The 24,093-nt window shown below is 39.9% G+C and overlaps 1 protein-coding gene across 2 annotated transcripts in view; it reads right to left on the reverse strand.

The window, feature by feature from the left end:
- Nucleotides 1–13,071: 13,071 nt before the first annotated feature.
- GOSR1 (golgi SNAP receptor complex member 1) overlaps nt 13,072–24,093 on the reverse strand; it is a 47,290-nt gene continuing 36,268 nt past the window's right edge. For both annotated transcript variants that reach the window (XM_058560168.1, XM_058560167.1), the window contains exons 8-9: nt 16,790–16,872; nt 13,072–13,646 (exon numbers count right to left, since the gene is read on the reverse strand). In XM_058560168.1, the coding sequence (XP_058416151.1) occupies nt 13,522–13,646; nt 16,790–16,872 (208 nt within the window). In that variant the 3' untranslated portion in view covers nt 13,072–13,521. The remainder of the gene's footprint in view (nt 13,647–16,789; nt 16,873–24,093) is intronic.

The following is a 24,093-nucleotide window of genomic DNA, read 5'->3' on the forward strand; positions in this document are numbered from 1 at the left end:
GAGAGGGGACTAAGGAGGCACAAGAGGCCTGGTTTCTGACTGGTAGTACAAACACAAATATCTCTCTTCTGTCAAGTCAGCCCTGCACCCCTGACTCTGTTGATATGCTTATGAGCATTACCTCACATAACTCTAACAGGATAATTAGAGGATAATTATGATTTAATTATAGCAGCCACCATTATCCCCATTTTACAGAGAAGGAATTGACAATTGGCTGGATTAATTTCAAGGTCTGGATTAATTTCAAGGTCATGCTGCTGCTAGGCAAAAGTAGAGATGAGATTCAAACCCACATCTTCGGACTCTGGGTCTAATGCTCTCTCCTCCATAGCTGGCTGCCTCCCCAGAATGCCAGGCATGCTTCTCCCTCTTCTCCATCCATCCAGGTGCTACCAAGTTCCAGGTCCAAGGTGAGGCCTCCTTTCTCCAGGAAGAAAATACTGCAACCCAAAGCAAGATGCTTTTTCCTGATGTGAATGTAGTATTGTTTAGCTTATAATAATGTGCTTCTGGGCATTAAAAGCTCAGGCCTGAAAGAGCTCCTTTAGGCAGCGTCTGCTGTTTCTGCAGCTAATTGGCTGACTGGGGAGGTGGATGCAGCTGCAGTGAAATGCTGATCTTTCAGCCTAATCACTCGGAGTGAGCTAGGATACCGTTTCCTCCATGCATCAGCATTTTTGAAACAGCTGTTTATGACTCTCACAGAGCCCAGTGGGAAGTGGGGACTCCTAGAGAGCAGCCTGTGGTCTGAAGAGATTCAGCACCACGGCCAGCGATTCAGGCCCTGCTGGAGGCTAAGAACCCAAAAAGCAGAGGTTCTCCGCCCTGGCTGCAAGTTGGAATCACCTAGAGAGCTTTTAAAAAAAATTCCAATGTCTGGGCTCCACCCCAGTCCAACTGGATTGAAACTTGGTGGGGTAGATCCAGCACATATATTGTTTAAACCCCCCTTTCCCGGGTGATTCTAATATGGAACAAGGATTGAGAATGACCATAGTAATGAATCAACAAATAGGAGATGGAGTGTTCCAAAGAATAGGCAGTACTGGGCGACCATGAGACTTAGAGTTTTAAAAGGAACCTTTCGGGGGAGGTCATTTAGTTCTACCCCTCAGCTCTGCTTCCATGAAAACTTCCTGGCCCACTCTAACTAAATGGGTGAGTGCTACTCTCTCCACTCTGGTGTCATCGTCCTTGGGCTCGCTTCTTCTTATAGCCACAGGCAACAGCCTAGACATTCATCACGGCAAACTGGAGAGCTCAACTGGGTCCAATTCAACAAACACACACACACACACACACACACACACACACACACACACCCACCCACCCAGAAAGAAACGAAGAGGCTGCAGACATAACAGCAGTCTGGGAGTTCGCAGAATAGATTCTGCTTTCAAGATTTCTAAAGAGAAAAATCAAGTGTTGCTTGGTTATTTATAATGGGATAAAAATTGGAAACCAGTGTATAGTTAAAAAATAGAGTGTTGGTTATATTTGCACAATTAAACAATCAGGAGTTGGGTGTCTGCATAATGAAATTCAACAGCCATTGCAAAGTCTGCTGCGTATGAAAATTTAATGACATGGGAAGCTGTACATGCTGTATTACATGAAAAAATCTGGTCATAAGACAATATGTACCATATGATCCCAATTTTGTAAAAACAAAGGCATGTAAGTGTTTAGACATTTGAAAAACGAGAAACATTCCAAGTTTGAACAGCCATTATCATAGAACGTTGGGGAAACAGATAATTTTTATTTTTCTTGTATTTTTCTATTTGATCCTTATTTCTACATAAATACACATTAATTTTGTCAGGAAAAACAGTAATAAAAAAAGCTTAGATGCTGAACCAGTAAACTGATCCATAACAATCTGTCATTTTCAACAGAGGGATGCAAAGAGTTTTAGGCTGAAATAAAATTTCATAGCATAATCAATGGCATTCAAATAATGACAACAATATAGATCCTTCCCTGGAATAAAGAACTTCTTTAAGGCAAATGTCAATGTTTCCTGGGAGTTAAATATTAATCGGACAAACCCAACCCAGCCTAGGATATGAATTTTAGTTTACGTGAAATTTTTATGAATTAGTGGGTTGGATCAAAGAGCAGGACCAGAATAGAGTCACAAAGAGGTCTTAGGAGATAAGGCATTTCTTGTTAATTCACCACTGCTTTCTTAAAAGGCCATGAACTTGGATGAGGCACTTACCTACCCAGGGTCCGCAACATAACACCTACGAACCTAAGTCATGTCCCAGGTGGGAAGCAGGGCTGGAAGTAGACAGAAGGCTCTGAGGAGGAAAATTTACCAAATCTTTTATCACAGACAAGATGGGAGAACCAATCTTGGGTTCTCTTTCTATAGGTCACCTTCAGCAGGGAAGAGGGAGGAAATTAAAAAGCTGGAACAGGGGCTGGCCCCGTGGCGTAGCGGTTAAGTGTGTGCGCTCCACTGCTGGCAGCCCAGGTTCAGATCCCGGGTGCGCACCAACACCGCTTGTCAGGCCATACTGTGGCGGTGTCCCATACAAAGTAGAGGAAGATGGGCACGGATGTTAGCTCCGGGCCAGTCTTCCTCAGCAAAAAGAGGAGGACTGGTGTGGATGTTAGCTCAGGGCTGATCTTCCTCACAAAACAAAACAAAAAAAAAGCTGGAACAGTTTTTACTTACATATAAATACCAAATCCTGCTTGATGGGGTCTTAGAGGAGCTTTGGGACCGACATCATTATTGCTACCTGTGCGCCACCGTAAATGATTAAATATGATACAATATAAAATGCTCGTGGTTCCATTCATGGCTCAGTGCTCCAATTTCCTACCACTGTGGAGTTTCTGAAATGCAATAGGCTGAACAGAACAGTCTCCATTCATGCATTAAAAAACATGCTTTCAATACTGACATTTTCCAAAGCAGTCTATTTCTCTTTTTAAAAATATAATTTAGGGGCCGGCCCAGTGGTGCAAGTGGTTAAGTACACGTGCTCTGCTGTGGCGGCCCGGGGTTCGCTGGTTTGGATCCCAGGTGTGCACCGAGGCACTGCTTGTCGAGCCATGCTCTGGTGGCGTCCCATATAAAATAGAGGAAGATGGGCACGGATGTTAGCTTAGGGCCAGTCTTCCTCAGAAAAAAGAGGAGGATTGGCGTCAGATGTTAGCTCAGGGCTGATCTTCCTCACACACACACACTATATATATATATATATATATATATATATATATATATATATATATATATATAATTTAAACAGTTAAAAAATGCAGTATATGCAGGGTGAAAAATGAAGAGTCATTTATGTTCATCTATGACCTCCAGTCTGCTCATTCTGTTTCCCTGAGGCAACTGCTCATACCATTTTCTTGACTATCTTTCCTAATATTCTACACATAAAACAAACAACTCATTAAAAATGTGCAAAAGATTTGAACAGACATTTCACCAAACAAGATATATAGGTGACAAACACATGAAAGATGCTCAATATCATTAGTTATTAGGGAATTGCAAATTAAAACCACAATGAAAGATCACTACACACCTATGAGAAAGGCTAAAACTTACAAGACTTATACCAAATGTTGGTGAGGATGTGGATGAACTGGAATTCTCATAAGCTGGATTATAAAATGATACACTTTGGAAAACAACTTGGCAATTTCTTAAAAAGTTAAAACACACACTTGCCAATCGATCCAGTCATTCCACTCCTAGGTATTTAACTAGGAGAAAAGGAAATATATGTCTGCACATAGACATGTACATGAATGTTCATAGCAGTTTTATTTGTAATGGCCCCAAACTGGGAACAACTCAAATGTCCAACAACAGCTAAGTGGATGAGCAAATTGTGGTACATCCATACAATGGAATACTATTCAGCAATAAAAAAGAATGGTCTATTGGCACACAAAACAACATGGATAAATCTTAAAATAATTATGCCAAGTTAAAGAAGTCACACCCCTTCCAAAAGAGTACATATTGTATGATGCCGTTTATATAAAACTCTAGAAAATGCAAACTAATCTATAGTAACAAAAAGCAGAGCAGTGATTGCTTGGGGATGAAGGGGTTAGAGGGAGGGATTTACAAAGGGGCAGAAGGAAATTTTTGGGGATGAAGGATATGTTCACTATCTTGATTATGGTGATCAAATTGTTCACTTTAACTATATGGAGTTTACTGTATGTCGATACCTCAATAAACCTGTTTAGAAAAAAATGTGTGTCCGTGGCACGTGCATATCATTTTCCCCACTTACCAACATATCTCGGAGATCATTCTGTATCAGTACTTAAGTAAGTAGTAAGTTACCTTTCTTTTTAACAGCTGAATAGTATTCCATGAAATAGATTTACATAGTTTCTTAAGCCGCCCTCCTACTGACAGGCATTTAGGTTATTTATAGTCTTTCTTTTACAATCAATGCTGCTATGAACATCCTTATATATACTTTTTTTTTCTTTTGCATCTATAAGATAAATTCTCAGAAGTGGAATTGCTCAGGTTATATTTATTTACAGTTTTGATAGACACTATGAAATTGCCCTGTTGCTCTCACTGGCTCCAGTCCTGCCTGCTCTGAAGTGGAAGGGGTGGGCCCCACCTGGATTAAAGGAGCTGCCAAGCAGCTGTCTGAGTTCCACAGAGCGAGATCTCCTCGGTGATCACACCCCTGTGAGCCGAGGGTGCAGTCCTGGTTTGCGGTCACTCTTTGGTTCTAAGTTTTCTTTGGCAACGGGATTGTCTTGAAACAGTTGTGGGAATCAGGCCCCCCGTGTCATGGTGCCTACTTGACCTGACTGGTCACAGGGAAAGGAAACTGAAGGGCTGGGCTGCTGTAAAACAGTGAGGCAGCAGTTAACGAAGAGCCAATCACACCTGACAACATTCATTTCCAAGTGTAACAGCCACTGCACTTCCATGCAGGGCACCCGCGTCCTTCCGTTTCTCTCTCTCTTCTCTTTCTCTGTCTCAATATTTATGGAGCACTTACCATGTTCATTGACAGGGCTTGTGGGAGCACAAAGGAAAATAGGAGGCACAGAGCAGGGGCAGGTCAGGAAGTCTTCCCAGAGGAAGGGCCATTTAAGTAGTTTTTTTTAAAAACTGAGGTGAAATTCACATAACATAAAATCAATCATTTTAAAGTGTACAATTCAGCGGCATTTAGTACATTCACATCATTGTGCAAGCACCACCTCTATGTAGTTCCAAAACATTTCATCACCCCGAAAGGAAACCTGGTACCCATTAAGCAGTTACTCGCCATAGGTACGGTTTTAAAGCAAGGAGGAAGCGTTACACAGGCAGGCTTGGAAAGGAGGCCATTCCAAAAGAGGAACTTTACAAAGGGCTTGGGACATCAAGCCACAGGCGATGGTGCAAATGTGTGTGTTATGGGGGTGAAGAGAGGGACGAGGCAGGAAGGAAGGCAGGGCAAGGGCAGTGAAGATCCTGTGTGCCAGCTCTGTCCTACAAGCAGCTCGAGCTAATCAAGGGTGATAAGGAGGAGTTGGTGGTTATGGGACCCATCTGAGTAATCTTCAGTCCTGGAGGGATAGTGTCAACTTTAATACGAATTCAGTTTGAGCCAAGGTTTCTCAGCCTTGGCACTACTCACATTTTGGGTTGGATAAGTCTTTGCTGTGGGGGCTGTCCTGTGTGTTGTAGGATATTTAGCAGCATCTCTGACCTCTACCCACTACCTACCAGTACCATCTATCCCACTCCATCCCAGTTGTGACAGTGAAAGATGTCTCCAGACATGTTGTCAAATGTACCCTGGGAGAGGGGCAAAATCGCTCCCGGTTGAGACCGCTGGAAGGACTCTGAGCCCACACTCCACAATTCTAAGGAGCAGGCGAATCACACGGTGCTGTGGGAGGCACCCCTCCGAGCCCTATGGAGACAACAGGACATGGGGCACGACCACCTCTGAGGACTGGGATTTGGGTCCTAAGCTTACAAACACAAGCAAATTAGTGTTAAAACATTGTGGCATTTTTTAATTCCTTTCTCTATTTGTTCAACAAGCACGTAAATGCCTACTACCTGCCAGGCCCTGAGGATACCACCACTGGGATGAGTTACTGAGAGATTTAGCATTTCATTCTTTCACTTCCCCATGAAGGAGACCCCGACATTCTGTTTCTAAGAGAGTAGTGGCTCACCCCGGAACGGGCGGGGAAAGGAGGACGGTGGGAAGACTGAGGGGCTGTGGGAGAGCGACGGGAGATGGGCAAGCAGTGGGAGGTGGTGGTGGGGCGCTGGAATCAGCTCACGCCTTGCTCCCTACCAGTGTCCCAGCCCCTCTCAGTGCTCCTAGGGGCGGGAGCACCGCAGGAGAATGGCTGTGTGGTGGGGTGCCCCAAGGAGGCTGAACCCCAAGCCCAGGGGCTCCTTAACAAAGATCCCTGCGCCCAAGGGTGACATAAAAACAGAGCAGCTGGTGGCTTAAGGAGGACTGCATGGGCTCAGATAGCGAGCATATGCGTGGGGTCCAGTGTGGATTAGCGTGCCTGCCCCAAAAGTTCTGGACTGTGGAAAACTCTTGGGAGCTTTGCACAACCCAAGAGGCAAAGGGAAGGAGCTTTAATTATGAGCAGGATTGATTGTTTTGTTTTGCTAAGCTCAGTAGGAGAGGGGCTCGGAGTCAGATTTAATTGAATTTAGAAGAGTTATGTGTCAGTTTCTGCATAAAGTTCATAAACGTGACATAAAGACGAACACAACACCGCCCTGGCTCTCCAGGGACCTGCGGTCCAATGGAAAACTCCCCCTGCCCCCACATTATTTTTTGAGAATATTCCGAGGAATTTTGTACCATTGTCATCTTTCATTTGATTTGATCTCTACAACTGCATAAAGTTGCTAGAGTCCCCTTTGCAGACAAGAAAACTGAACTTAAGAGTGGTTTAGTGACTTGCCCACAGCCTAACCGTATGAGATCCAGGCCAGAACATAGAACTTCTGACTCCAAGCCTCGTTCTGTCCACTGCACCAACCAGTCCTGGGGATTATAGTTCACGAGGGATGAGGAAACTCTGGTTAGGCAAAGGGCAGCTGATGGCTATCAGGACTACTCTGATCTCTTGGATTTGTTTCCCTATCTGTAAAAGCAGAATACTACCTCACTAAGTGAACAGGATTTTGATTGTGAGTATGCGTTGTACGCATGTGTGAAGCAAAGTGCTGGGTGTACATTCCATGTGTTAACTCACTATAACACACTGGCATAGATAATAAGAGGGAGCTTCCAGACATTCTTGAACAGAGCAATGCGAGGTTGTAAGTTGTTTAGGAAGATGAACTAGGTAGCTTGTGCGCAGAGCAGGTTGAGGCGCGTAGATGAGAGGCAGGGCCCCCAGCTCAGAGGGCAGCTACTCCGTGCAGTTCAGTAATGTACAAGAGGGCCCCAGCTTGTGGGACCTGCAACGGGGGACAGGAGAGGGAAACGGAGAGGACTGAGGAGGACTCATTCCAGGGTGAAAACCATAAAATGTCATATTCTCAGCATATTACCCACGATGAGAGGGAGAATGGTAAGAATTAAGTGCCACATTCACTTAGAGATAACTTGTCACTTCGGGGGAAATAAGTATGTTTAAACCGTACTTTTTTGGCACTGCGTTAAAAGTAGCTACAAACCATATTTGCCCGCTCTCCCTCAAGCTGTAAGTAATTTCATCAGTAAAAGGCTAATTGGATGTTTGGGAATATCTAAAAGAAATGTACTAATTAAGAGAAAGTGACTGTTTCCTAAAAGCTTTCTATCTCAAAGGAGGGAAACGGAATACCACAGGTCAGGATAACAAATTAAAGATAATTTGACGAGGGTGAGGAGAACATTGTCAAGTGATCTCTGGGATTCCTCTAAGCAGAAGTTACAGACTTTTCAGCACCCAATCTCCTTAGCTTTTAAGTGTCTTCAGAGAGTTGATAATAAGGAGCTTTGCAAGCAGAGCAGCTCTGCCAAGGTGGGAATCGTAGCCGAGGGGAGCGGAAGGCACCAGGCTCAAGTGCCTTCCTCTCTATTCCAGCACAGCCAGCAAAGCTGTACCTTCCAGAGGAGGAACAGATTTTTCTCTCCTGGACTTTGCTTTAGAGAAACAAGAGAAAATGTCCTCATAGCAAACATCTTCAGTGAGACTCTCCAGCCACTTTTTTTTTTTTTTTTTACTTCTAGCCATCTCTGACATCAGACAAGGCATGTTGGGGCAGAACCTCAGATCTTTCCCCAGGAAAGGCTACGTTCAACAGGAGCGGCAGCCCGTCCAAACCATTCCACCTGGAAGAGAAATGCACCATTGCTGAGAGTTGGGCGGCACTGACTAAGGATCTGTGCTGAGGCGCTTTGTTGGGCTCGGCTTTGGCCACCTCTAGGAAGACCTCTGAGGTTCTAAACTAGAAGCTCCGAAGAGTTGGGCAGGAAGTTTAGACCAAATTAAAGCCACTAAAAAAACATTTTCTACAACTTCAATGCATTAGTTCTTGTAAAGGCATAGTGATTTACAAACCAGTCCTCTCTATTAAGCACATGGCTAGTAGTTAGCATTCCTTCAAAATAATCGAGCCACAAGGCTTTAAACAGATGCTAAATCTATCACCTTTAAAATCAGGCAAAATTGTTGGTTCTTTTATAGCTTCTCTCCTAATCATGCAGCATGAGTTAAAATATATTTTGTGGAACTAGCACAAGATTTGGCATCAGAGTCCTTAAGATTCAAATCCTTGCTTTACTGTTCACTCTGATTTTGAGCAAATTACTTCATCCTCCTGGGCTTGTTTCCTTATCTGTAAAAGGGAAGGCTACCTCACTAACGGGTGTGGGATTTTGTGTATGTCTGTGGGGGTGTGCACATACAGGGCTGGGCAGATGTTAGGTAAGCAAAAAAGGTTAGGATCCCAAGGAAGAGGTGGCCCTTTTAGAGGCCATGTGAATGGACAGGAGGGAAAAGCTGAGGTGGCCAAGGAAGGAAGGACAGCGTGGTCAGATAAAAAGGATGAAGGGGGTGGCGGTGGGCAGTGACTGCTAATGGGGACAGGGTTTCTTTTTGGGGTGATGAAAATGATCTGAAGTTAGATAGTGGTGCTGGTTGCACAACTAAAATACTAAAACCATCAGTACATTTTAAAAGGGTGAATTTTATGGTACGTGAATTATATCTCAATTATACTGTTATTTTAAAAAATGATGCAGAAAAGATGAATAAGAACATTTGGAGAGGTAACGGGAAATGAGGGATTTTCAAGTTCTCTGGTAGGGTGGAGAATCAAGCTCTGATCTACAGGATAGAAAGTCATTATTTAGGGAAGGTCTTGCTAAATTCTACAGTTTTACATTCCCATCATACTCTCTGACGTTTCATTTTGATAAGAGATTCTCCTTCACTTCTTGGGCTAAATTATCAGTGGAATATTCATATGATGTTTTTGAATGATAGGTGATAGCTTTTCAGTGCGTACCTGTATTGTTTCACCCTGGGTCTTAGGACATGATAAGAAACACTTATCAATACCAAAGATTTCATAATCACTATCCCCGATTGCCTCAACGGTACTATGCCAGACAAACAACCACACGCACAACCATTTAAATTTCTAATTTATTATTAAATTACATAACAAAGCTTCTTCTATACAGTCAGAAAATGCACATGAAGATGAGAACAAAAATTAAGTACAAATACAATAAAACTGGTTCCAAGAAGCCATTTTAAAAGCAAAAAACTAGAAAGTGCATTTGAAATAGATTTTTAAAAATCTGTATTGGCATTTTTCATGAGTAAACATCTTCCATCATGGTAAACTGTGATTGGAATCGATTTCCTTCCCTAAGAGCTAATAGGATGGGAACAGATGTGAATACTTTGATACTAAAGTGAGACCTTAAGTACAAAGAAAATGAGAAACATCCTTCAAGACGTGGCTCAGCTTCCCATCCAATAAACACCCTAAGAGTCACTTGTTCTTTCCTCATTTTCTTTTCCCTATAAAACTTAAAGGTCTGCAGGTTTATAAAGGAATGACAAGATTAGTTTATAAAGACCATGATGCAAAGCTCTGCATCTTTTTGGAGACCAGGCTAAACAACCCCTAACCCAAAAGGAGAATGGAACACAATCATTTTCATTTTCATCTGTTCTGTTGTTACGTTTGCCACAAAATTCAGTGTAACACTAGACATGGCCATTTATCCTCAACAGCTTAATAATGCAAGTTAGGAAACTCAGTCAATTTCTAAGAAATCCTATCTAATGATCAAACATGAGGTATTAGAAAACCAAAATGGCTAGTCCAGTTCTTTAAAGTCCTTTTCATCAGGTTGAGATTATTTACAGTGAAACAGAAAATTAATGGTGGGAATGCAAGTCCAAGGTGCCTCAATTCCATAGAGGCCAAAAGTCATTGCATCAAAAGGCTCAGTAAGTATATTTCTCTATTCAGATATATTCAGCATCCAACAGGAAAGAACTAAAGTAAATATTATTTGGTTCCAGGTACAAAAAGTGCCCTCACGATGCCTCCTCTCATCACCGTCTCCATTTAAGGATTTTACTCCCAAGCCTGATCTGAGTACTGGGCAGCATGGAAAAAGGCATTCTCTGTAAAAGTTAATTCTGGTAAAAGGAGAGAGAACAGGGAGAAGGAAAGCTCTTTTCTAACATTAGAAAAGTAAGGGGTGAGCAATGCAGATTACAGAGACTCCTTCAGCATCATTAATAATAATAATAATGAAAAGAATGGAGAGATAGCCAGGACAGATCAGCTAAAGCACTTGGATATCTGGGCTTGAACTTGAGTAATAGATTTATTAAACATTTTTTACTAAAGTTATCAGCACACATTAAAACAAAATCTCAGAAGTATACCTTTTGAAATTTTCTTTGTTGTCATAGTTTTTCAAACTTTTTAGTGAAATGCAAAGTTCTGAGTGGTTACTGAAAAGATCACAAAAGGAAAGACCCATTATATAAAACAATGGCTGAGGGAGAATAACTTCTCCTAAGAGGCAACATTTGGGACCAGGAATAGAAAAGTCCTTCTGACCTGTGGGCTCTGACTGGCTTTAACAAGTAACTTACTGTTGGCCTCTGACCTAGCAACTGGTCTGTAAGGACAGCAAAAAAGGGGAGAAAATCAAGATGCTAAAAAAAAAAAAAAAAAGTTAAATGGCATGAAATGGAAAGAGTTCAAATCAGCTATCATGGGATCCGAACTGAGCCTCTACTTGTAAATGGCATGTGTCTATTTCCTTGCTCTAAGGTTTCTTTCTGCAAACAAAGGAGCCTTAAGAGGAAAGGATGAGCACTGTCCTAGCTATCTACATTTGGCCCTGGGTCACCTCACTATGGGCTACAGCACTGGGAGGTTAGTCAGACCTATCTGACACCAACATCTACACCAAGCTTGTTCAACTTCCTTGGAAGAACTAGTTTATTTTCATAAAGAAAATAACCAACATAATTCTATTACTTCATTTAAGCATAACCCCTATGGAAAGGCTCATCAGCCATCAAAAGTGTGTGTCTGCTTAGCTACAGCAAGCTAGATTAGCTTGGGTCCTAGGTTTACTCTCACACAATCAGCTTTAATCAATGTACCAAATAATCAGACCAGTAAAAAAGACTGGTAGTATAATTAAATAAATAACTTTATTTATGATACTTCAGATTTTATAAATGCCAACTATATAGCAACCAAAGTCCCATAAATTCTAGCTGAGGCACAACCACCAATCAAGACCCTTTGAAAAATCAAAGATAATAAAGTGTCAGGGGAGAGAAGTTTTGTTTTCCCAACAGAGAATTTAATAAATGAACTTACTTCCCTGATCCTTTAAGGTTCACACTGGGAAAACGTGAACTTTCTTTAAAGGGCATTCCCAATCAACTAACTGATCAACTGATATTTAGAAAAATAAACCCCATAGATGAAAAAAAATATCAAATACCCTTTATACCCAGAACTTAACAAAACTGACACCAGAATGAAAACTTCTCAGTCTGTACTAGACCATGGGTTAGTCTACCCATCAGTCTACATATCAAGTTCACCTGAATGACACCATCGACACACTATGATGTAGTTAAGAACTACATGCTAATATCTTTTATTCTCTGTGGCACAGTCTGAAGCCAATACTATAAACACCATAGTAAATTCCAATGGTAAAAAAGCAGCCTTCTTTCTTGGTGTGTATATGTTGGAAGTCTTCGAACTATCTGTGGTAGTTAGTTAAACAAGCAATGAATTTACAGAAACTGAGAAATGGTTGAACTTGAAAAGAATTCTGGTAGGTGGTTTAAAATTTCATCACTGTCCAGGGATGGTAATAGAACACAGGTGCAGATAGTGATAGATTCTGTCACATGCACCTTCAACACTGAAACCATTCTCTGGATGTTTGGAAAATCTTAACAGATTTGGAATGAATAGGTTTTCACAGAACACAGAATTCCTGGTACATCAGGCAGTAGTTCTTAAGCTTTTGTTTATAAATTGTGGAGCATTTACAAGTGGAATTATCTGGATGGCAACCCTTCAATCAATGTCTTTTTGCGTGTGGCTTATTGAATAGATATCACTGAAAACTGAGCAGTCCCCTCACTCAGTTACCAGTGTTAATCCAGACAGGATGAGGAATAGTTGGGGGCATTGACAGACAACGGCTGTTAGTTTCTTTTGTCATGGTAGAACTGAGGTTTCATTTTCTTGTGGTAGCAAATATTAACCCAACGGAAGAAATAAACAAATAATAAAAACAATGACTGACTCCTTAAAAAAAGCCTGTCATTCTTGACGTTTTTCCAGCAATGCAGTTAACCCCAGTGTGTGAAGGATTCGGGGGAAAAAAAAAGAAAAAGATAAAAGCTTTTTTGTGGTGTTTATCTTCTGTTTCAGACAACCTCAAAAATGTTGAAGTTGGCCTGTCAGCATCTCACAGAATCCGTGAAAAATGAAATTGTTCTTGAATACCAAAAGAGGTGGGGACACAGAGTACAAATTTACAGCACAGATCATCAAGAAATGACATGTGATTTCTCATCATGAGTATAAAATAAAAGTACAAGAACTATTTTTATTCACAACCCAATCTGGTGGCTGAAGAGAAAGCCGTCTTTGGATACAGAGAAACCTGGTTTTCTGAAGAGTCCAGCTATAAGACCTGGCTTACCATCAGCCTTCAACACTATCACTGAAGCACAGAAACTCTGTTTCTGATTGGTTTACTTACCTCCTGGGGAAACAAAAGCAACTGAAAAAGAATTATTATTTTTTTAACTAAAAACAGAAGGAAATGTGTGTTAGAAAAGATTGCACAGAAAAACTGTGGCTTCAGCTCAACCTGACCATGTCACAGAGTCCATCACTATCAGTCTTGAATTAATCCTGCTGGTCAGGTTAATTATCAGGACAGTCTTTCTCTTTCCTAATTTTCCTTATTCCAGATCAGGGCATAAAAATGGTAGTTGTCAAAAGTCCCCGGAGACGTCCCATCAATGGAAAGCATAGAGCAGTAATAGGATGGTACAGACACCAATAACACCACCGAGGATGAGTGAGTCTCGCCGCTTCCTAAGGTTGATTCGCTGGATCAGACTGTTCACAGCAGGAAAACGATCTTTGGGAAATCTTTATTAAGGTCATATCTGGAAGAAGTCTCTTTAGTGAAAAGTCCCAGGAATCTCAACAATAGAGATCAGTGGAGTCCAGAAATAATAAGTGATCAGAAGAAACAGAGGAAAAGAAAATCACACTGAGGGAGTCTTGAGCAAACATACATGCCAAAACTGGGAATGCCGTATTGCTCAAGGTTCCAAACAAATTCAAGTCTGGTACATCGTAGTACACAGTAAGAACAATGAAAAGGAAAAAAATTAATAGAGAGGGAGAAGAAAATAACAATGATGACAGCTACCATGTCTTGAGAGATCACTGCCAGGCTTCAGGTCAGGGTGGGAGCCAATGTGCCCAGGAACAGAGGAACCCTGCAGGGCAAGGAGGCGCAGGCACAGCCACCACCAGCAGCAGCCCCACTCCATTCCCGCCTCTCTTTTTTCTCCTTCTGTTTTTTTGTGTTTTTTAGTTAGGCTTTTTTTTCCCCTTCTCTCAGGAGACTGGGAAGTTTCCCCAGAAGGGTTTTGAAGAGTACCTGATCCTTTCCCCACAGGGTGATAAGCCCCTTTGGATTCAGACAATTGATGGGAACCAACTCTAGGGTCTGTGTAATCAGGTACTGGTTAATTATTTAAAAATTTTTATTTACTTTGCAGTAGTAGGCAGGATACGGTAGGAAAGTGGGTTAAACTGCTCTAGCTGTCCTAACTGGGGAACAGAAAAAGGAAAGACAGAAAATTTTCAATTTTAGGGGTTTTATAGCAGTCACCACTGTATTTTACTTAGTATTTCAAAATATCTTCACGTTCTTACTTGTTTGTATGTTGTAGACCAAAGCACATGCTTGTGGATCCTACATTGTTCTGCATTTCTAGCAGTGATTTCTGACTATACACCTGCAGGTATATCCTCTTTGTTAACAGAGGTGTTACATCAAGGTCAAGAAAACCACCAACAAAATGACCTAGGATGGTAGTACTAGAGAGGTACTACAGAGCTGAAACAATCCCCACTCCCTGTGAATCCTCATTGCGTTTTCCTCTAACGAAATGACTCTCAGCAGGGACTATATTTATTTGTGTACTTATATACTCTACATATTGTATGATTAGGGCCATGTTTTCTTATAATCTTGAATTTCCTTGTGCATCTACAACAGAGCTTTACACTCTGTAGGCATTAATGTGTCTTTTGAATTAATTAATGAAAAAAAGAACAATTTTTAAAATGTAGAAGAACAGGAAGCATAAAGTAATGGGCAAAACTTTTACAAGATATGAATCTCATATAGAGCAAATGCTTAACCTCTTCTTGCTTGGTAAAAGAAGGATCAACAATTCCCTTAAAGAAAGTATAAAAACTTTTGGCATCAGGAAACCCTATCTATAGTGGACATATTTCTGTCCAGTTTACCGGTAGGGAACCCAGCCCTTTCCCCTTCTATAATAATCTAGTTCACTCCATGTAATAGGGTGGGGTGGACCTTGTCCCCTGCCATCAGCTGTATATACAAACTGAGACTGGCCAGGAAGAATATTCTCTCCCTTTGGCCAGTGCTCAGGTTAGCAACAGGCACTGACTCAAGATGGGGCAACTATAGTCCTCTTGGGACATGTGCCACAGCTGTTAGAAAAGACACCCTTTTTTCATGGGTAGGAGGTGACTCTTGCAGCCATCTCTATCACCATGAGGAGAAAACCCGCTTGAGAATGAGATCAACACAAAGGAAAACAGAAACAAGAGATGGAGTAGGTAGGGGGAACACAGGAAAGGCAGATTCTTGATGATAAAATCTGAGCCCCTGAATCCAGCCATACCTTAAGCCAAATTCTACCCTTGACTTTTCTTTTCTGAGGAAGATTTGCCCTAAGCTAACATCTGTGCCAATCTTCCCCCACTTTCTATGTGGGTCGCCACCACAACATGGCTTGATGGGTGGTGTAGGTCTGCACCTGGGATCTGAACCCGTGAACCCAGGCTGCCGAAGCAGAGCATGCGAAACTTGAACCACTCGGCCACGGTCCCAGCCCTCCTGACTTTTATAGATATATAAACAAATTAATTCCCTCCTTTTTCCCCTTAAGTCACTGTGAATTCTGTTTGTTACTACCTCTCTATGGTGTCCTGACTAACTCACACCTATTTTATTCGATTTTTTTTAATACACATTCTTTTGGAATGATTTTAATTTGTGGTTATGATAAAATGAGATAATGTATATGACAATACTTTGTAAACTGTATAGCCCTATATAGTATGATTTTGGATGTGCGGTTTTATACTTAGGGTGAAAAGGCAAGAACAAAATTCACAAAAAACTGGAAAATATCAACACACTTCAGGATATTCTTTTCCTTAGGCAAATAAGGTATCAAACTAAAAGTGATCTTAAATTATTTAGGACCAGAAGATATTCAACTGTTGAAAATTACAGGCCCTTCCCCCCTTAGAAATTGGGGAAGGAAACTTTCTTCCCCCTAAAAGGCTTGCCTTCTCAGAAAGTAAACAAAATGTTTCAAAGTAGCAGGCTTAGTTTCCCCACTGGGTTTCTCAGAAGTATTTAGTAATACTAATTTAAATTGGGAAACTGAAGAATTAAAAAGGTAGAGGTCAGAACAAACAAGTAGGGAACCTATCCTAGAGTTCAGCTTGCGCATCACGAGTCACAGTCACAAGACATCAGCAGTTACAACTCATCTACATACACGGCTATCTCCCTCCTCCTCCTTCTAAGCATCTGCCACTGATTTATTTTCCAAACTAGGAAAAGAAAAAAGAAAAAGCATATAATTTATGATGTTTAGGAAGGAATAATGTATAATGTATACTGTGGAGTTCTAACATGGATTCAGGAGCTTTTAAAATGTAAAATAATTTTGTGAATACTTTGAAAATTCACATTTGTAATTTTTTTTCTAAATCTATTAACATCAAACCTCTGGTGTACAATCTTTTAGAAATGGTACTAAACAATATGAACTTCCATAAAGTAGGAGTGCAGAGTATATTCATTTTCTGTAATTACTGATGGCCTCTACTGTGACCGATGATGGCAACCTGCCAAAAAAACCCCCAAAAAACAACAAACACACAGATTTCCCCCCCCCCCCCAAAAACCCACAGATTTCAAACTTTCAAAAAGGATACTGGCCAAAGTGTTCATTTTGCTCTGAATCGACTTCAACATTCCTCTCTGTGAAGTCATATTTTCTTTTGTTGCCATAGCAATGCTGCAAGGGGGAAAAAGAGAAGATAATGAAACTGGCATTTAAGATTATTCTGCATGGATCTATCATATCCTTAAAAGTGAACAAAAAACTAAAGTGAGCAACATCACCTTGAAAAGCACTGGGCAGGAAAATGAAAAAAAAGAAAAAAAATTACTTCCCAAGGCACCTTCCCATTGTCCCTCTTCTTTTCTTTTTTGCTGAGGAAGATTCATCCTGAGCTAACATCTGCTGTCAATCTTCCTCTATTTTGTACATGGGTCGCTGCCACAGCATGGCTGCCGATGAGTCGGGTAGGCCCGTGCCTGGGAACCAAACCCAGGCCGCTGAAGTGGAGCATGCTGAACTCAATCACCAGGCCACGGGGCTGGCCCCCATTGTCCTTTTTCTGAATGACCACTCTAACCTCACTGCTATCCTCTGATGTCTTTTTGGACAAGGCAGTAGGCCATTTCCTGTGTTTTTTTTTCCAAAGTAACAAACAAAGAACAGACAAATCACATATTACAAAAGCGTCTTAAAAAGGTTTTGAAAGGGGCCAGCTACTAAAATATCCTTAATCAGAAAAAACTATTGAGAGAGAAGTAGGGAATTACAATCAGAAAAATAGAACCAAAAGTGTAACATATCACAAAATATTCATATATAACCAGCCCTCAATTTATGAAAAGATTATGTTCCAAAATTCTACTTGAGAGCCAACTAGGCAGATTTAGGACACACATGTAACATTATGTTGGGTTTCCAAGCCAGGTGACAAAGGTCACAGATTCATTAAATGACAGAGAGAGAAGTGAAAAAGTCCCTTCTCTTACAAAGACTATACTTTGTAGAGTATAGTCTCTTCCATGTGACTACTCTGATATTCTGTTTAAAAGAATCTCAGTTAATATCTTTTTGCTATCACTGTCAGGATTTTCAACAGTATTATTTCCCTGGACATTAGAATCCAAGAGGGCAGGGTCAGTATCCATTTTGATATGTAACACACATGGGAGTGCTTTAGATACTGACATTATAAAAAGCAATAGGAAACAGAATGTTCTTGAGTAATTCTGAAAATATGTGAAACATTTAAAAAAAAAAGCAATAGAGATGAAGAAAATCTTGGAAGATGGTGGTCAGAGTGCAAATTCCTGACTTCATCTCTGGCCCAATTTCCTCCATGGAGGAACACAAGAACAAAGGCAGACACGCTGGAGAGGGTCCACCCAAGGTCCCAAGTTCTCTTGAGATCTCCAGGGAAGGAAGCCAGGGGGAGGGCTACACTCGCTCAAGTGAGGGAAGAACCTGGGAACTAGTGGCAGAGCCCAGATTTTTCTTCAAGCCTGGGGCAAAGACCTAGGTTTCACTGCATCTTGAGGAGTGGAAGATACGGATCTGCATGTGCAGGGGCTGCAGTGATGAACTGAACTGCTCCTAGTCCCTGCAGCTGGGAAAGCACTGCTACACACAGAGAGACCTATAAGCAGAGAGCTGACAGTCTGCCAGCTGGTGTGACGCCCAGTCTCGAAGGGGAAAATTGCTGGGCCATCCACTACCATTGGTATGCCACTGCTTAAAGGTCTCTAATATAGCCTGACCTATCTGGAAGCTGATTGAACACATTTTTGGACAGGTAAGACCAGGTATCCTATTAGAGGAAAATGTTAGAGGCAGTACTCTAAGCAAACGACAAATGAATCAAAACTGAAATTTCAAGACTTGAAGAGGCAAAGAAGAAACAACAGTGTGTAAGGAGATATATAAAAGGATATATATTGAAGCACTGTTTGGAATAGTAAAAGAAAAACAAACACCCCCCCCAACTGGAAACAACACTGGAATGGTTTAACAGATTGTGGTATAACCATACTATGAAATAATATTTGGTTATTAAAAAGAATGAGTTGGTATTATTTCTATTAACCTGGAAAGATGTTTATGATATACTGAATGATTAAAGCAAGCCACAGAATGTGTAGAGTATGAATCCTTTTTTATTTTAAGAAATAATCAAAACATCTTTGTGTATGTTTGTATGACAGTGAGAAAGGTATTAGAAAGATACACAACTGTCAGTTAATACAAGTTACTTCAAGGGGTAGGAATGGAGAGACACTACCAGGAGATGAACTTTTTCTTTATACATTTAAAATTATTTAAATTGCTACAATAAGAACATTGTACTTTTGTAATATATAAATATCTAATAAAGAAAATTGAAAAAAAATTAGAGGAATTCCACCTGAGTGATTAAGAAATGTTAATAATACACACAAATATTTCTTTGCTGAGGAAGATTGGCCCTGAGCTAACATCTGTTGCCAGTCTTCCTCTATTTTGTATGTGAGCCGCCGTCACAGCATGGCCACTGACAGACAGTGGTGCAGGTCTGCGCTCAGGAACTGAACCTGCGCCACTGAAGTGGAGTGTGGCAAACTTAACCACTAGGCCACTGGGGCTGGCCCTGCTAATAATATTATCAGCACCAAATCTACTACTGTTATTTGCCTCAGAACTACTACAAGTCAAGTAACGACTTATAAAAGTTTTCCCCAGATCCTAGAAAAGCTCAAGAATTGAAGGGATCAAGTATCTCTGAAGGTAGAACTATGGAATAAGGCTAAAAATGAAAATTTGTGGAAATTTGTACAAGGAGTTACCAGATCCCTAAATTACCTTCCCCAAACCATGCAGGCAGATGACTGTCCTCAGTTCAGAAGAAGACTTAACCTAGGAGAAGAGACCTTAGAGACACTGACATTTTGAAGTTCCCAATGAAATAGCCAGGTCCCTTCCTGATCACCCATTGTGAGGCCTGTCACTTAGCAAGTCCCCCTACCCATGCACACAGAATGAGCTTCCAATCACCGGATTCTGGAGCCTCACTCTTAAACATGAACAAAGAGCCAGGAATCACCAGACACTTGACAAGAGCCTCTAACATAAAAGGCAAAGACCCAAACAAACCAACCAGCCAACAGAAAAGTGAATCTGAGGAAAGAGAGGCAATAACAGAAGCTCAAGAAACTCTAAAATCAAATTATATTTAATGTCTTCAGAGAGAGAAAAGAAGATCTCACATCCATGAAACACATAAATATATGTATGGTGCGCATGTGTTTGTGTGTGAGAGTGTATCCATCCCTTAGGAAAGAGCTCATGTAAATTAAAAAAAGACGAGTAGAAATAAAAATGTAATAGAAGTGTTGAAAGGACAAATTGAGAAAACCTCCCAGAAAGTAGAAAAAAAGATAAATGGAAAACAGAGAAAAGGTAAGAAAGGATCAGAGGCCCAACTGACCTTTTAAAATTAAAAAAAAAAAAAAAAAAAGAGAGAAAAAGGAGGGAAGAAAATGATACATAACACAAAAAAATTTCCCAGAACTGAAGACGGATTTCCAGATTGTAAGAGCTCACTCAATGCCCAGTGCAACAGACTGGAAAACATGTACGGTAAGCTCATCATGGGGAGGTTAAAAACAAACAAACAAAAACACAGGGAAAAAGGGATGATCCTAAAAGCTTCCAAAGATAAAAAGCTTATCATATACAAAGGATCAGAAATTTTATTTAGCATTGGACTTAAAAAGCAATATAGGAAACAATGCCTTCAAAAATTGCAAAATTATTTCCAACCTAGATTTTATACCTTAGCTAAACAATGAATCAAGAATATGGGTGGGGGGGGCTGGCCTGGTGACGTAGTGGTTAGGTTCATGCACTCCTCTTCGGGGGGCCCGGGATTTGTGGGTTCAGATCCCAGGCACAGACCTATGCCCCACTTATCAGGCCATGCTGTGGCAGGTGTCCCACATATAAAGTAGAGGAGGATGGGCACAGATGTTAGCCCAGGGCCAATGTCCCTTAGCAAAAAGAGAAGGATTGGCAACAGATGCTAACTCAGGGCTAATCTTCCTCACCAAAAAAAAAAAAAAAAAAAGGGTAGAATAAAGACTTTTTAGATGAGGCAAGTCTAAAAAATTTACCCCCTGTTCTTTCTCAGGAAGCTACTAAAGGATGTGGCCCAGCATAATGAGGGAATAAACAAAGAAAGTAGAAGACACTAAATCCAAGAAATAGGTGATCCAATAAAGGATATCATTTTAGACGATGGGGAAATGACATCCCAGGACCAGAGCAGTGTAGCAGGCCTAGAGAACAACCAGTCAAGATGAGAGCAGGAGGAGGCAGGCAATGTCAACTTTACATTGAATTTTAGATCCAAAAAATAAAAAAAGCACAAGAAGAAGAGTCAACCTAACAACATCCTCTGCATCATTAGCTCTTATTCATAATTTTTCAGTTTAAGCGTATGTCTAAGATAGAATATGATATATTTAAAATGTGGGTGTTTTAAAATAAATTTACAAGGTATTTAAAAATAAGTATTAGGGTCTTGTATAAAGTAACAGAATTTAAACCTAGGCCAAGGAATCTGAGGCCAATCTTTGCATCATAGATGCCTGTGTTTTTTAAACTGAGACTATTACCATCTCCTGTGCACTTTGACTGAGAAGCAGATAAAGAAGATTAAAAAATAATTTCTGGAAAGCACTTTGTATTCCTTGGAGGAAAGATATTATCATCATACATTATGTTATTATCTTGTTGAATATGCATGATTTCCAGTACCACATAAAGTATATCTAGACATACTTTTCCATCTCATCGCATCATTTGGCATCAAGCTGAGTGAAATCTAGGCTGTTGTTAATTCAAGGGTCAAATACTCAGAGGCAAAACATAAGCTGCAAATAATATACAACGCTTTTAAAATGATACATCATTGATGTGCTTGCTTACTGGAACTTTCCTACCTATTCTGTGAAGTAAACTCAGACACTTATTTTTTCAACAACAGACAATACTAGTTATACATTTAAAGTGTCAGAGGAAATTTATAAATATTAAAAATATTATTTCTTTTCAATACATTGATGCCAAAGTCTATATTCAGTTGTGCACATATTTTTAAAATGTATCTCCAAATGGAAAAGGTAAATTTTTACATATGGAATATGTAAAAATAACTATTATTTGACACAACTTTATATTATCCATAAGTAATCATAACTAGCTTTATAGTCAAGGAAATTTCAGTTGTGATACCTATCATACTTTGAAATAAAGGGAAATAGTGAAATAAAATTATAATTACATGTCTTTTGTTTTTTAACTAGCAAAATAATAGTAGCAGTGATTCAATGGTTTTCAAATGTTCCTAGAGTACCTCCTCTATTTTAGGAGGCACTCTAAATTTTTATACTCATATTACCAGCCCTTAAATAGGCCAGCTTTGAATTGAGAAGCTTAATTAAGGTGGCCTGGCCGTAGAAGATTAGGCAGAAAGAGGAGGAGATAAAAGGAAGAAAAAAAAAAAAAGGACTAAAGGGATACTTTAAGATTTCCTGGGGACAGCATTGATGGCCTAGTGGTTAAAGTTCGGCGCTCTGCTTTGGCAGCCCAGGTTCGGTTCCCCGGCACGGAACCACACCACCAGTCCATCAGTAGCCATGCTGTGGCGGTGGCTCACACAGAAGAACTAGAAGGACTTACAACTAAAATATGCAACTATGTACCAGGGCTTTGGGGAGGGAAAAAAAAAACAAGAGAGGAAGATCGCCAACAGATGTTAGCTCAGGGCGAATCTTTCCCAGCAAAAGAAAAAAGAACTGAATTAAAAAAAAAAAAAAAAAGAACTCCTGGCAAAATGTGATCTTACTTCATGTGCTGATGAAAGGGAAGGAGTCACAAGGGAGATATTTCAGTTGAATTAGGCAATTCTGTGAAAACTTTGTTCAGACGGAATAGCCAGTGCATGCAATTTAAACCAAATTCCAAGATATGATAACTGCGTATTATTATAAAAGATTATAATTTATTAAGATTATTATTAAATAATGATAGAAACATATTATACTCATTGAATAAAATAAGAATCCATTATTCCTTATCAATATAAATAAATATTTAAAATATGAACACAAATATTTAGGGGTAGAGGCATAAAATAAAGAGGCATCATGCCTGCGACTTATTTTCAAGTTGTTCAGAAAAAAATAAAAAAGCACATGTGGCAAAATGTTAACATCTGGGGAATCTAGGTAAAGGGTATATGGGAATTCTTTATACTATTGGAACTTTTCTGAAATCCAAAATATCAAAATAAAAGGAAAAGAAAAATTTCTATTACTAATAGAGCTACCATTTACAGATTGCCTAGTATCAGCCAGGCACTGTACTAGGTATTTTACTCGTATTATCTTTAATCTTCACAACACCCTTTTAGGGTAGGTATTATCATTAATCCCATATTTTTAAACACATAAGAAAATAAACGCTCCAAATAACGTATCCAAGAACAGAGATCTAAGTAGCACAGCCAAGTTTCAAACCAAATCACACCCCAAAGCTTGTACTCTTTCTATAACATGCTAAATACAGCAGTGGTTTAGACAGAGCTCTGGTTCTAGAGTTGTAGAGACTCAGATTTGAGCATCTGAATCCTCAATACTATTTATTAGTCATGTGACAATAGGCAAATTACTAACTTGAAGATTTCTTTGTTTTGGAGATGGTGCCTAATGATCAGTGTCTATCTCACTGGTTATCGACGAGATTAAGTAAAATAAAGCATGTGAAGCACTTGAGCACAACACCAAGGCCTATTATAAGAATACACATGTTTGTTTCTATGTACTTCATTCTACCTTTCCTGAAAAACAATGCTTTAGACACTGCTGAATTCTAAATTGTAGTGATCATACCTAGTTAACTTCCTTTTTTACTATCATAAGATAGGTATTTAAAAATTCACCAAACCTAGAGAATTAAGCAGTTCAAACCAATAAATACATGTCTCTTACCTTAAATAAGAAACTACTTCAATGTTATTACAGAAATACTAAATATTACTGCAGTAGATTTTCTACAGCTGCTGTAATAGAAACCAAGTCTATAGAAATGGTATAAATAAGACATTTATCAAATCACATGTTTAAGACTGTTTTCCAATAATAAAAAGTGAGAATAAAAGATTTGAGGCTGAAAATATTGAGTATGAATTAATCAGAAAAATTAACCTAGGTAAAAAAGCCTAATTCTAGTAATTCTGGAAACAAATGTTTTGGGCTTCAAATGTTTCTTATAAGGGAAGGATACAGTAAAAATACAGTATCATCTGGTGAAATTCTCATCTTTAAGGAAGATGAATTGACTTTAATTCTAGTTATAGGGTTA

Source organism: Diceros bicornis, chromosome 18 (assembly GCF_020826845.1).
Source record: "Diceros bicornis minor isolate mBicDic1 chromosome 18, mDicBic1.mat.cur, whole genome shotgun sequence".
Taxonomy (NCBI): domain Eukaryota; kingdom Metazoa; phylum Chordata; class Mammalia; order Perissodactyla; family Rhinocerotidae; genus Diceros; species Diceros bicornis.